Source organism: Eucyclogobius newberryi, unplaced genomic scaffold (assembly GCF_026437365.1).
Source record: "Eucyclogobius newberryi isolate DKJ021-1_F unplaced genomic scaffold, fEucNew1.0.hap1 SCAF_22, whole genome shotgun sequence".
Classification (NCBI taxonomy): domain Eukaryota; kingdom Metazoa; phylum Chordata; class Actinopteri; order Gobiiformes; family Gobiidae; genus Eucyclogobius; species Eucyclogobius newberryi.
The window spans coordinates 12,078,707-12,093,340 of record NW_027315857.1 but is presented as its reverse complement, the minus strand read 5'-3'; the positions used below and the strand labels follow the sequence as shown (position 1 = coordinate 12,093,340).

Genomic DNA, 14,634 nt, shown 5'->3' with positions numbered 1-14,634 from the left:
AATTGGACCGAGTACCGAACCCTGTGGCACACCGTAAATTACTTTAGAGCTTGGTGAGGAGCTCTGGTTTACATTAACAAATTGGAACCTATCAGATAGATAGGATTTAAACCAGCTGAGGGCTGTTCCTCCAACACCTACATCACATTCTAACCTCTGCAGTAGAATGTTGTGGTCGATGGTGTCAAACGCTGCGCTCAGGTCCAACAGGACCAGGATTGAGACCAGTCCATCGTCAGCGGCTAATAACAAATCATTTGTGACTTTAACTAGTGCAGTTTCAGTGCTGTGGTGGGCTCTGAACCCTGACTGGAAAACTTCAAATAAGTTATTGTCCTGCAGGTGGCGACAAAGCTGTTTTACTACAACTTTTTCAAGGATTTTAGAGACGAAGGGAAGATTTGAAATAGGTCTGTAGTTTACCAATAGGTCGGGATCTAGATTAGGCTTTTTCAGAAGAGGTTTAATGACTGCATGTTTGAAGGACTGTGGAACATAGCCACTTTCGAGTGAAGTATTTATTATATTAAGAATAGGGTCTATAATTAGGGGAAGAATGTCTTTGAGGAGTCTGCTTGGAATGGGGTCTAGGACACAAGTTGAGCTTTTAGAGGACATAATGGCTGAAGTTATCTCTGCTTGATCAACAGCTGTGAACCTTTCTAGGTTTACAGGTGGATTTATATGGGACGTTAGATTTACAGCTTGGGCTAGTTCAGGGCTAATAGCGGGGGTAATTTCATCTAATTTATCTCTGATTGTTTTTATTTTATTATTAAAAAATAGGAGGAAATCATCAGAGCTGAGTGTAGCTGGGATTGAGGGCTCTACTGCACTGTGACAGTTTGTTAGCCTAGCTACAGTGCTGAAAAGGAATTTAGTGTTACTTTTGTTGACTTCTATTAGATTTGAATAATATCTGGTTTGGGCTTTACGCAGAGTCTGCTTATAGGACAGCAGGCAACTTTTCCATGCTTTTAGGGATTCTTCGGTGTGAGAGCGACGAAATAATCCCTCTAACTTTCTAACTCTTTGTTTATGTGAACGCAGTTCTTGGTTGTACCATGGGGAGGCGCGCTTTGGCCTAATGACCTTCTGTTTTAACGGCGCGACAACGTCAAGAGCAGACTTCAGATAATTCATGGTCAAGTCGACACATTGATCACTTAAACTGGGACTAAAACTGTTCTCAGCAGGATCACATGACATGTCACTGAATATTGGCTCTATTATTTCTTTGAATTTTGAGATAGATTTTTCAGATATTGTCCTTTTCATTATTACTTTATTTTGTGGGACTGGATGATCTTTAAGAATAAACTGAAAGGTAATTAGGAAATGATCTGACAATATAGGGTTTTGAGGGAGGACACTGAGGTCACTAATCTCTGTTCCATACGTTAGGACAAGATCCAGAGTGTTCTTGTGAGTGTGAGTCGGTTTATTTACATTCTGAGTGAAACCAATGCTGTCTAACAAGGCGCTGAAGGCATTACTGAGAGCGTCATCACTCATGTTCACGTGGATATTAAAGTCTCCAACTATAACTATTTTATCCCAGGCTAACACTAAGTTTGATATAAAGTCAGAAAACTCTGTTAAAAACTCTGAATAGGGACCAGGAGGTCGGTAGATAACTATGAACAAAACTCCTTTTTGGTTTTTCATATTTGGACATGTGATCGACAGCATAAGGCTTTCAAATGAGTGAAATGCATATACATATATATACATACACATATATGTGTATATATATATGTATATATATATATATATATACATATATATACATATATATATATATATACATATATATACATATATATATATATATATATATATACATATATATATATATGTATATATATATACATATATATATATATATATATATACATATATACATATATATATATATATATATATATATATATATATATATATATACATATATACATATATATACATACATATATATACACATATATATATATATATATATATATATATATACACATATACACATATATATATATATATATATATATACACACATATACATATACATATATATATATATATATATATATATATATATATACACTGAGAAGGAAAAGAACTCGGAGGTTCAGTGGTGATTGTAGTAACTTTATTAAAACAAGTGCAAGCTAATTATAGTTCCTTTAATATCTAAAAACACAAAAAGTAAATGTTAATGCATTTTAAAACACAGACAGAGGGTTTAACATAAAGGCTTTGTCAACAGTTCTTTTACAGAGTCTAGTTGGCCCCAGGGTCCCTCCAGCCTCCAAAAGCCTTCTCCAAATACACAGCCGTCTCGATGGTCAGGTGGTCCTGGAGCTTCCCTGCCACCACCTGCACTCCCAGGGGCAGACCCTGCTCATTCAGCCCCAGAGGGCACTGCGTGACTGGCAAACCCAGGACGTTGTAGATGGCTTTAAAACAAACATAGGATGATTGGATGGAACTCTGGTTTTGCAAAAAGTGCAAATGAGAGATTTACATATTTTTCTAATCATTACTTTTTTTAATGGGATAGTCTGTGGTAAATATGTATTCAATTTACATGTCGGTGTAATCCCTCATTCGTCCAGGCGTGTTCCATAGTAGAAAAAGCTTCAGTTGTAGTCATCTGGACTCAGTTTGAAAAAAATAGACGTTTCAACTCTCATCCAAGAGTCATTGTCAATAAAAGAATTTAGATCGAGAACTCCGATATTAATACTGTTCTGTGGTAAGACCCACCCATTGGGCGGAGCCTTCCTGAAGTAGAAAGATTTGTTTGTTTCAACAGAAACTCCCCCCTTGTATCTACCGAGCTAGCCTATTCAGAATCTTAATGGGCTATTAGAATCCTCTGCCTTTGTGAGACCCTGGCTCAACCACCCTGAGTACCTGATTAGCATATAAATGTCCTGGTCCTCTACCTTTCCAGGGGTTCAGTAACCCATTATAAATAACAGGAAGATTAAACCTTAGCCCTCCATTTCTGTTTAAAGAAGGTCTTTCTTTTTTTTAACAAAAATAGCTTCCTTGACTCCTCTTTCAAACCATCTTTTCTCCCTGCTTAAAACCTTCACCTCACCGTCTTCAAACGAGTGATTAGAGGCTTCAAGATGGAGATGCACGGCACTCTGAGGTCCTGAACTTGTATTTCTTCTGTGCTGATAGAGCCTCTTGTGTAGAGGCTGTTTTGTCTCACCTATGTACCGTTCTTTACAGCTTTCTTCACTGCATTGGATCGAATAAACTACATTGCTCTGTTTTTGAGTCGGCAACTTGTCCTTTGGGTGAACCAGTTTTTGTCTTAAAGTGTTTCCTGGTTTAAAATAAACAGGGACTTCGTATTGTCTAAAAATTCTCTGCAGTTTTTCCGACAGGCCAGACACATAAGGGATATAAACACCCTTCCTTCTCTGTTCAGTTTCCCTTTTGTCCTGCTTTTTGGTTCTCTTCACTCTGTTGAGAGCCCAAGCGGGGTAACCACAGGCTGAGAGGGCATTTCGGACATGTTTTTCCTCTTTCTTCTTGCCCTCTGAGCTGGTGGGCACACCTTGAGCTCTGTGTTGTAAGGTTCTGATCACACCCAGCTTGTGCTGTAGTGGGTGGTTGGAACCAAAGAGCAGATACTGGTCCCTGTGTGTAGGTTTCCTATATACCTCTATTTGGAGTTTCCCGTCCTCTCCTCTGATCGTGGAACAATCAAGAAAGGCCAAGCGATTCTCCTTTGCGTCTTCTCTTGTAAACCTATAATTGTCCCCGGATTCCGGGGACAATTTTACAGACAGATTCATGGCTGTGCCATGGGCTCGCCCGTCTCTCCCATAGTGGCCAACCTGTACATGGAGCACTTTGAGAAGAAGGCACTGTCCTCATTCTCAGGCATAGCCCCAAAACTATGGCTCCGCTATGTCGATGATACTTTTGTAACAATTAAGAAACAAGAGCTGGAAACCTTCTCTGATCACATCAATGCTGTGGACCCACATATCAGGTTTACAAGAGAAGACGCTAAGGAGAATCGCTTGGCCTTTCTTGATTGTTCCACGATCAGAGGAGAGGACGGGAAACTCCAAATAGAGGTATATAGGAAACCTACACACAGGGACCAGTATCTGCTCTTTGGTTCCAACCACCCACTACAGCACAAGCTGGGTGTGATCAGAACCTTACAACACAGAGCTCAAGGTGTGCCCACCAGCTCAGAGGGCAAGAAGAAAGAGGAAAAACATGTCCGAAATGCCCTCTCAGCCTGTGGTTACCCCGCTTGGGCTCTCAACAGAGTGAAGAGAACCAAAAAGCAGGACAAAAGGGAAACTGAACAGAGAAGGAAGGGTGTTTATATCCCTTATGTGTCTGGCCTGTCGGAAAAACTGCAGAGAATTTTTAGACAACACGAAGTCCCTGTTTATTTTAAACCAGGAAACACTTTAAGACAAAAACTGGTTCACCCAAAGGACAAGTTGCCGACTCAAAAACAGAGCAATGTAGTTTATTCGATCCAATGCAGTGAAGAAAGCTGTAAAGAACGGTACATAGGTGAGACAAAACAGCCTCTACACAAGAGGCTTTATCAGCACAGAAGAAATACAAGTTCAGGACCTCAGAGTGCCGTGCATCTCCATCTTGAAGCCTCTAATCACTCGTTTGAAGACGGTGAGGTGAAGGTTTTAAGCAGGGAGAAAAGATGGTTTGAAAGAGGAGTCAAGGAAGCTATTTTTGTTAAAAAAAGAAAGACCTTCTTTAAACAGAAATGGAGGGCTAAGGTTTAATCTTCCTGTTATTTATAATGGGTTACTGAACCCCTGGAAAGGTAGAGGACCAGGACATTTATATGCTAATCAGGTACTCAGGGTGGTTGAGCCAGGGTCTCACAAAGAGGATTCTAATAGCCCATTAAGATTCTGAATAGGCTAGCTCGGTAGATACAAGGGGGAAGTTTCTGTTGAAACAAACAACTCTTTCTACTTCAGGAAGGCTCCTCCCAATGGGCGGGTCTGACCACAGAACAGTATTAATATCGGAGTTCTCGATCTAAATTCTTTTATTGACAATGACTCTTGGATGAGAGTCGAAACGTCTATTTTTTCAAACTGAGTCCAGATGACTACAACTGAAGCTTTTTCTACTATCAATTTACATGTATTATTGTAACGCCCTATTGTGATCTCAACAGCAGTTGTCCCGATGGGTGATTTATCTTAGTTTTCAAGGGGTTGTGAAGAAAAGTTGAAATAAGAGTTGAAAATGACAGGATGTAGAGTTGCAGTTTATGTACAAAGGAAATAAATATTATTTTAACAAAATAAGGCCCTGTATTGTATTTTCCTTTGTCATATCTAAATTATTGTGTACATTAGATGAGCTGTGGCTCTTGTTTACAGCATGGTTTATAGGTCAACGTTATGGAATTACAAAGTATGTGACAAATATGGAGAAAAACTATAAAAACTTTCAAACTAATGAAAAATTGTTAGTAAAATGCATTTTAAAATGTAATTACGTTCTCTATATTTCAGTGAAATGGGTGATATAACCTGTAATATGCATGTTAAGTAAAAAAAAATAGCTAACTAACTCAAAAATAACTTACCAGTGTAGATGATGTCACCGAATGTGAAGAGGGGATGGTGGTGTTTGGGGGCCACTCTGGCGAATGATGGATGCAATAAGACTCCATCGGTGCCTAGAAGCTCCGCAAAGTCCTGCTGTAGTTTCTCTCTTATCTTCAGGGCAGAGAATTGAGGGGTGGTCGCTTTGGATTTCAGTGCAAACACTGAGGACAGGGACATGTTACTAACTGCAATGCTTCACCGCACATTCAGAGCATGAATCTGAAAATGGTCTTACAGATTGCAGGCATTGTGTGGTCAGATTTTCCCACTGCTGCTTTGAGAAGCTCCCAGAGTGGCCACACTGGTGATCCTGGTTCACCAAGCAACTCTGCCAAACTTGGGGGTGCCTGTTTTGTTGGACAAATCATATTATTGTGGAGCTGTTCATGTGCTGACCGCTGGGGGCAGTAGTGAACACAGCACAACAGTGGAAGCTCAACTTTTTAAAAGGTTACTAGAACAAGCTGCAAAACCAATACAATATTTTCTGACTGCATTTTCTTGGCTCTTTTCCAATAAATGCAATCTAAAAACTGCCGCGGGCACTGCCATGTTTGTTTTCTAGTTCTTACCATTAGAAACGGTTGGAGGTATAAATGAAACTACGGTGACTACACTTTGAACGCACAGAGCTGTTTGTATTTAAAAAATTGAGCATAAATGAGACTTTAATTTAGATCCAAGTTCATCCATCCATTTCCCTCCACTTTGGATAAAGCAGCAATGCTTAAAGTAGATGGTGGCAGAGTGGGTTTCTCCGGGCCCTCCGGTTTCCCCCCCATAAACCCAAGACATGCACAATAGGTAAAAATCCTGTAGCTACAGTAGTCCTGACCAAGTCAGCGACCACTGCTCACGAGGAGATGCACAGCAACATTGAAGTATGGGTCAAATGCAGACAAATTTCCACAGAGACATCGAAATGTACCTTAAACTTAGATCCTTCTCCACACATATTACCTCCAACTTGGCGAGTGGATCAAGGCATTTCGAGACTAGCTGTGAGACATAGTTCCACCAGCGTGTCCTCTGTATTCTCTGGTGAACTCTCATGAACTCTCAAGGGTATGCAGCTGCTCCAGTGCTCCTACGACAAAAGCCACATTGTCCCCTCTGGTCTGCCAATACATAGGAACTGTCCCCAAAGACCATGCAATGTTGCAAAGATGTGTCAACAACATCCAAAAATTTTAGATTCTCAGGACAGACCTTCACCCCCTTACCACCAAGGAGCTTTCCAACCACCTCAGTGACTTCAGCTTGGGTGATGGACAAGTTCACCAGAGTCCACAGTCCCTGTGATACTGATGAGGACAGATCATCCATGACCTCTCCAAATCTCAGATTTGAGTTCAGCCTGATAGCATAGATAGCCTATCCTAGTCTGGGTGCCCATCTTATTGTATGGAATTGTACAATGAAAACAGAGCACATGAACTCTCTTGAAACAAACAACTGCTTTGTGCTCAGTATAAGTAAACATGTCCTCACCTTGCCTTCGTGGGTAGGGAGGCTCATGCAGGCAAACCACATGTCCATAGTGTGCTTAAATTCAGGAAAATGCACCTCTTCAACCTTCACCCCAAGGTCAGCCTCGAGTCGCTCTACCACCTCCAAAAACACATTTTTATCAACTAAAACCCAAAAGCTAACATTATTTTCATGTTGTTCCACAAACCTTCTTCTGAGCACGTTGTAGATCCTCGCTGACTGGATGTGTTAAGGGCACCTCTCCACAGTCTGGGAGGGTGAAGAAACGCAGCTTCTTCATTTCAACCTTTTTGTTCAGAGACAACCTGGAGCCAAACCACACATAATCTAATTACTACTATGGCTGTAATTGACTAAAGACTACAAGATCGCAGGAATTCACAAATATCCATCCATCCATCTTTTTCCGCTTTATCCAGGGCCGGGTCGCGGGGGCAGCAGTCTGAGCAGGGACTCCCAGACTTCCTACTCCCCAGACACTTCCACCAACTCCTCCGGGGGGATCCCGAGGCGTTCCCAGGCCAGCCGAGAGACATAGTATCTCCAGCGTGTCCTGGGTCTTCCCCGGAGCCTCTTCCCGGTGGGACATGCCTGAAACACCTCCCGAGGGAGGCGCCCAGGAGGCATCCGGAACAGATGCCCGAGCCATCTCAGCTGGCTCCCCTCGACGTGGAGGAGCAGCGGCTCTACTCTGAGCTCCCCCCGTGTGGCCGAGCTCCTCACCTTATCTCTAAGGGAGCGCCCAGCCACCTGGCGGGGGAAACTCAATTCGACCGCTTATATCCGCGTTCTTCTTTCGGTCACTACCCAAAGCTCATGACCATAGGTGAGGGCAGGAACGTAGACCGACCGGTAAATTGAGAGCTTTGCCTTTCGGCTCACCTCCCTCTTTACCACAACTGTCCGATGCAGCGACTGCATCACTGCAGCCGCTGCACCGATCCGCCTGTCGATCTCACGCTCCATCCTTCCCTCACTCGTGAACAAGACCCCGAGATACTTGAACTCCTCCACTTGGGGCAAGGACTCCCCACCCACCTGAAGAGGGCAAGCCACCTTTTTCCGGTCGAGAACCATGGCCTCGGATTTGGAGGTGCTGATTCTCATCCCAGCCGCTTCACACTCGGCTGCAAACCGTCCCAGTGCATGTTGCAGGTCCGGGTTTGATGGAGCCATCAGGACAACATCGTCTGCAAACAGCAGAGATGGAATCCTGTGGTCCCCAAATCGGACACACTCCGACCCCTGACTGCGCCTAGAAATTCTGTCAGAACAGAACCGGTGACAAAGGGCAGCCCTGGCGAAGTCCAACATGCACTGGGAACAGGTCTGACTTACTGCCGGCAATGCGAACACAGCTCCTGCTCCGGTCATACAGGGACCGGACAACCCTGAGCAAAGGGCCCCGGACCCCGTACTCCCGGAGCACCCCCCAAAGGACACGGTCCAAAGCCTTCTCCAGATCCACAAAGCACATGTGGACTGGTTGGGCAAACTCCCATGAACCCTCGAGCACCCGATGGAGGGTATAGAGCTGGTCCAGTGTTCCACGACCGGGACGAAAACCACTCTGCTCCTCCTGAATCCCAGGTTAGACTATCGGTCGGATTCTCCTCTCCAGTACCTTGGAATAGACCTTACCCGGGAGGCTGAGGAGTGTGATCCCTCTGTAGTTGGAACACACCCTCCGGTCCCCCTTCTTGAACAGAGGGACCACCACCCCGGTCTGCCAGTCCAGAGGCACGATCCCCGACCGCCACGCGATGTTGCAGAGACGTGTCAGCCAAGACAGTCCTACAACATCCAGAGACTTTAGGTACTCAGGGCGGATCTCATCCACCCCCGGAGCCCTGCCACCGAGGAGTATGCGAACAACCTCAGTGACTTCAACTTGGGTGATGGATGAGCCAGCCTCCGAGTCCCAGGTCTCTACTTCCTCGTCGGAAGACGTGACTGAGGGATTAAGGAGGTCCTCAAAGTATTCTTTCCACCGTCCGACGACATCCCCAGTCGAGGTCAGCAGGCCTCCACCCGCACCGTAAACGGTGTTGGTGAGGCACTGCTTCCCCCTCCTGAGGCGCCGGACGGTTTGCCAGAATTTCTTTGGGGCCGACCGATAGTCCTCCTCCATGGCCTCCCCGAACTCCTCCCAGGCCCGGGTTTTTGCCTCTGCGACAGCACGAGCCGCGGCTCGCTTGGCCTGCCGATACCTGTCGATGACCTCAGGAGACCCACAAGCCAGAGTGGCCTGATAGGCCTCCTTCTTCAGTCTGACGGCATCCCTTACTTCCGGTGTCCACCACCGGGTTCGGGGGTTGCCGCCACGACAGGCACCGGAGACCTTGCGACCACAACTCCGAGCAGCCGCATCAACAATGGAGGTGGAGAACATGGTCCACTCGGACTCAATGTCCCCAACCTCCCCCGGGACATGGGAGAAGCTCTCCCGGAGGTGCGAGTTGAATACCCTACTGACAGAGGGCTCCACTAGACGTTCCCAACAGACCCTCACAATGCGCTTGGGTCTGCCAAGTCTGTCCGGCTTCCTCCTCCGCCAGCGGATCCAACTCACCACCAGGTGGTGATCGGTTGACAACTCTGCCCCTCTCTTCACCCGAGTGTCCAAGACACGTGGCCGGAGGTCAGATGACACGACAACAAAGTCGATCATTGACCTCCGGCCTAGGGTGTCCTGGTGCCATGTGCACTGATGGACACCCTTGTGCTTGAACATGGTGTTCATTATGGACAATCCGTGGCTAGCACAGAAGTCCAATAACTGAATACCGCTCGGGTTCAGATCGGGGAAGCCGTTCTTCCCGATCACCCCTCTCCAGGTGTCACTGTCATTGCCCACGTGGGCGTTGAAGTCCCCCAGTAGAACAACGGAGTCCCCGGTCGGTGCACTGTCCAGTACCCCTCCCAAGGACTCCAAGAAGGCCAGGTACTCTGCACTGCTGTTCGGCCCGTAGGCCGCCACAACAGTGAGAGACCTGTCCCCCACCCGAAGGCGGAGGGACGCGACCCTCTCGTTCACTGGGGTAAACTCCAACACGTGGCGGCTGAGCTGAGGGGCTATAAGCAAGCCCACACCAGTCCGCCGCCTCTCCCCGCGGTCAACACCAGAGAAGTGGAGCGTCCAGCCCCTCTCGAGGAGATGGGTTCCAGAGCCCAAACTGTGCGTGGAGGTGAGGCCGACTATATCTAGTCGGTATCGCTCAACCTCCCGCACAAGCTCAGGCTCTTTCCCCCCCAGCGAGGTGACATTCCATGTCCCCAGAGTCTGGAGATCTGGTCGCCGAGGCCCCTGCCGTCGACTGCCGCCCAGATCTCTCTGCACCGGCCCCTTATGGATCCTCCTGCGGGTGGTGGGCCCACGGGAGGGCGGCCCCACGTCACTCTTTCGGGCTGTGCCCGGCCAGGCCCCGTGGGGTAAGACCCGGCCACCAAGCGCTCGCCATCGAGCACCCATCCCAGGCCTGGCTCCAGGATGGGGCCCCGGTGATCCGGCAACGGCAGATCCGGGCGACGTAAACAGCCTTGTTCTATTTGTCATCATAAAGGGCTACTGAACCGATCTTTGTCTGTTTGCCTTGGGAGACCCTATCAGGGGCTTGAAGCCCCCGACAACATAGCTCCCGGGATCATTTGGGCACTCAAACCCCTCCACCACGTTAAGGTGTCGGTTCAAGGAGAAAACTACTAGTAAATAGTGTATTTATTATTCAACTATCAAATCAAACTAACTCACTCCAACTCTTCAAATTTTAAATAGAAACTAGTATAATTTGGTGAAATTAGAACCAATAATATAATAAACAATTCAAAGAAATAATATTAAAGCAGACTTTGAATTTTTTTCCAGTTGAAAATTATCACCAGCAAAATCAGGGTCTCGGGTCAGTTACATGTTTGAGAACCCCTGGACTACATGCATAAAGGTTTACACCCTAATACATACATCCTATTTCAATAACTCCATTTATTCAATTTATCTACTTTAGCAGTGTTTGCATTTGTGTCACCAGATGTCATTTTATCAAAACATTGATTTTGCCTAAATTCCTTTTATCACTTCACACAAGTGACACATTTGGGCCCTCACTTGTCAACATTGGCCCCAGCCATGATCTTGAGCATGGGCAGCAGGTCCACTGCATAGCGGCACATGGGCCCGCTGCCTAAAAGTTCTTCCTGAGGGCCAGAGATAGGAGGCAGTTGGTTTTCATTTGATACAATCCCTGGAAGGAAAGCAGGTTGATAGTGACAACACTCTAATGACACCAGGCACACATGTGTTCAGTGCATAACACAGTCCAACCTGGAGTGGGTTTATGACCAAAAATGCCACAGAAGAAAGAAGGAAGGCGAATACTGCCACCGATGTCTGAACCGACTCCAATGACTGAACAGGCACCTCCCAGAATACTTCCCTCGCCCCCTGAAAGCAACAAGCACATATAACTTCAAAACAAAGACCAGGTAATAAACAGTGAACTGAAATAACACTAAAAACACTGAGGGCTGTATTCTGCCCCTGGGTGTAGAGTTAATGGGAGCCTTTTCCAGGGGACAGGGCCAGGGCAGTATTTTGCTACCTTGCCAACCTTAACGCTGGCGTAAAGAGGCTGGACTTGGCCGCTGGAGTGGGATGGTGCCCCGTCCACATATGGTGATAGTGTTTGATCCAATGACTGAGAACTGTGGGATCCAAAGCACTTTCTGTGGGAGATGTTCATCATGGCCTCACAAACAGGCAAGAAGTGAGCAATAAGATTGTTTGATTTCCTGTTGTGTTCCCAAAATTAAAAAAATAAATATCATTAATTAATAAATAATCATTGAGCTGCAGCCTCGGAGCGTTGTTTCTTTATTTAATCCACCTTTATCTGTTTCAGCTGGTTCTTGATGCATCAGCTGAGCAGAAGTTTGTGCTTCAATTGGCTCTGATTGGCTAAATCAAACCAAATTACAATTACACATAAAACACTTCTTCTAAGCAGCCCTTCCAGTTTGGTTTAACATCAGTGCTTTTCAAATCTTTATCACAGCCTTCACGGGTATGACCAGTCTCTTTATTTTCAATTCTGTTTTCCCAAAGACAAGAGTTGTGAAATGAAAGAGCACTGTGAAACACAAACATCTAAAACACTTACAGGGCCGTATTTTGCCCCCGGAGGTCAGATGTGCAGGAAGCAGATAAACCAGCTCACACACACACAGATTGTGGAGAGAGGAGACGGTGGGGAGAGGAGACCTGTTCTCTGCATTTTAAGCTTTATTATAATCAGTCACATATTCACAGAGAAACGAGCAGAACGAGCAACTGAATTTAGATGTACAAACATGTGAGAGAGAGGGGGGGAAAAGAGCTTGTCCCACTCAAAAAAGACTTTCAGCATTAACAGTCTTAAGAATAAGACTCAACTATGCAGCCACAACCATTGAAAACCACCGACTGATTCAATATAAATGAATAACTAGATTTTACTGTCGAATGTTTAGAGCTGCAATTCAGAAGTTTGACTTTGAGTATTGCAGGGTTTGAAAAATAAACTCTGTACATTTATGAGAGATGTATGTTGTGAATTGTGGTGTGTACTATTTGTAGCAGGCTGGAACTCTCCGACTGGAAAACACGGCGTACATTTTAGGACAAACCTGAGCTGCCCCCTGATATCCTGTCCAGATTGTAAGGGTTTCTGGTCATGCCGTACAGGTGGTTGTGGGACTCTATCCACATGCACTGCTCTGGGACGTTGGTGACCCCCAGTGGAATAGCCCCTGCTCTTTTCAACAGAGCCACTACTGGAGCATCCACTGTGGCCAGTTTGCCTTTTTTAGACACTGCCCCTGCGGTTTGGGCCATGCCTACGGGATAGAGAAAAGAGTTCAGAGGATTACAACATACTTGAAAACAGCAGTTTATGAACAAAAGAACAAACCAGGGGGGTAGAGGTCTGAAAGAGGATTAAAAGGGTTTCATAATCTTTTGTCACGTTATTTATGAGGCATTTGAGTGCAAACTATCAACTAATAAGTTATTGCAACTTAAAATAATATACAACTTGATGACTCTACTACCACTTTACCACACTATTGCAATTATACTAATAATAATGTCACTTATACAGTCAGAAAATATATTTTTACATCAAACGTTTCTCGAATCATGTGGGTGTAGTTACTGCTCTGTCTTTTCTCAGCACACATAGGTGGAGACCAGATAATAATGATCTAATTATGACATTGATCAGTTGTTTTATGGCTATTGGTTTTACTTGCTACATAGGTATCAAAAAAGCTAAATTTCTTTAAATAAATAGATTTGTAATTCATCAATTTCCCAGCTAGGATCCATAGCAAACTGGTCCATTTAACCTTCTTTATCTATGGTATGCGTTTTGGTCAAAGGTCTTTGTTAACCGTGCAGAGCAAAGGACTCTTTGACAGAGAGTGGCACTCCCAGCAGGGGCAGTCGGTCCTCCAGCACGCCTTCTCCTCCAGTCTCCTCCTCTATCAGTTTGTCCACCTGTGCTGCCTCCTGGAGCGCCAAGGAGAACCTGGGCAAAACAGACAAAATAAATACTTTGCACAGACTTCAGTGAAATGCATAAACTAAGATCACTTTTCTGACCTGTCTTGTATCATGGCGTTGATCAGAGGGTTGACCTCCTGGATCCTGTCGATGTAAGCCTGCACCACCTCCACGCTGCACACCTTGAACACACACAGAGCACAAAGTAACCTAATCTGCAGAGAAACTGTGCACAATGTCAACACACCGCTCCCCACAGGTCCCCACAGGTCCCCACAGGTCCCTCGTACTTTTCTCATAGTTGAGCAAAAATTTGCACAACGATTAAAGAAAAAATCAAGTCATTTTATTGTCTTGTCTCAGCTTAAATGATGTAAAACAGTGCGTGTGTGTGTGAGCCGGGGCTTCACCTCTCTCCGTCGGATCTTCCGCGCCAGCTGCGTCGCGGGCTCCAGCAGCAGCGGCTGGCGGACAGGCGGGAGCTTCTTGCCGGACACCGGGCTCTTCGGTGTGAGCAGACAGACCAGCCAGAACAGAGCTGCCATTACTGCGTTGTGGATCGTCTCCATAAGGTTCCGCGCCATGTTTCCCCCTCTGGATCTTACTCTTTATGGACACAATGTTCAGCTCAGTCCACTTGGCTGAAGGACCTCCTCCTGACGGCCCTCACGGTCCTGGTCCTGGTCCTGGCGCAGCACACTGGCCCCAGCTCCCAGGCTCAATCACACACACACCGGAAGTGAGGACGTCATCACCTTATTTGTAGCCCCAAATACAACTTTCATTTATGGAAACATTGCAGGCACGGACTGCACAGCATGTTTCTCATATCAGGCAATAAAGTTATTTTGAATCAGCAGAACTCGACCCGCAGCAGCCTCTCCTGCTCACAAGGCCCCCCCCCCGCAATCCTGGGGACGAGTATGTTGAAAAGTGGATGACAAGTGTTATTTTTAAGAACATACTTAC

General features: G+C 45.7%; 1 protein-coding gene across 1 annotated transcript; it reads right to left on the bottom strand.

Annotated features, from left to right (window-relative positions):
* Positions 1-2,275: 2,275 nt before the first annotated feature.
* faah2b (fatty acid amide hydrolase 2b) lies at positions 2,276-14,327 on the bottom strand. The gene is made up of 11 exons (XM_072458910.1): positions 14,076-14,327; positions 13,765-13,847; positions 13,554-13,690; positions 12,789-12,998; positions 11,449-11,568; positions 11,233-11,368; positions 7,315-7,432; positions 7,128-7,247; positions 5,872-5,983; positions 5,615-5,797; positions 2,276-2,456 (listed from the first exon to the last, which is right to left on the bottom strand). The coding sequence occupies exons 1-11, from the start codon at positions 14,247-14,249 to the stop codon at positions 2,281-2,283; spliced, it is 1,569 nt and encodes a 522-aa protein (XP_072315011.1). The 5' UTR covers positions 14,250-14,327; the 3' UTR covers positions 2,276-2,280.
* Positions 14,328-14,634: the final 307 nt, after the last annotated feature.

Excerpts from the sequence above, each read along its gene's own strand:
- faah2b (XM_072458910.1), bottom strand. The coding sequence starts at position 14,249 with ATGGCGCGGAACCTTATGGAGACGATCCACAACGCAGTAATGGCAGCT. Across the intron at positions 13,691-13,764 it reads AACGCCATGATACAAGACAG|GTTCTCCTTGGCGCTCCAGG; the intron begins GTCAGAAAAGTG and ends TGTTTTGCCCAG. Across the intron at positions 5,984-7,127 it reads TCCCTACCCACGAAGGCAAG|GCACCCCCAAGTTTGGCAGA; the intron begins GTGAGGACATGT and ends CCAACAAAACAG.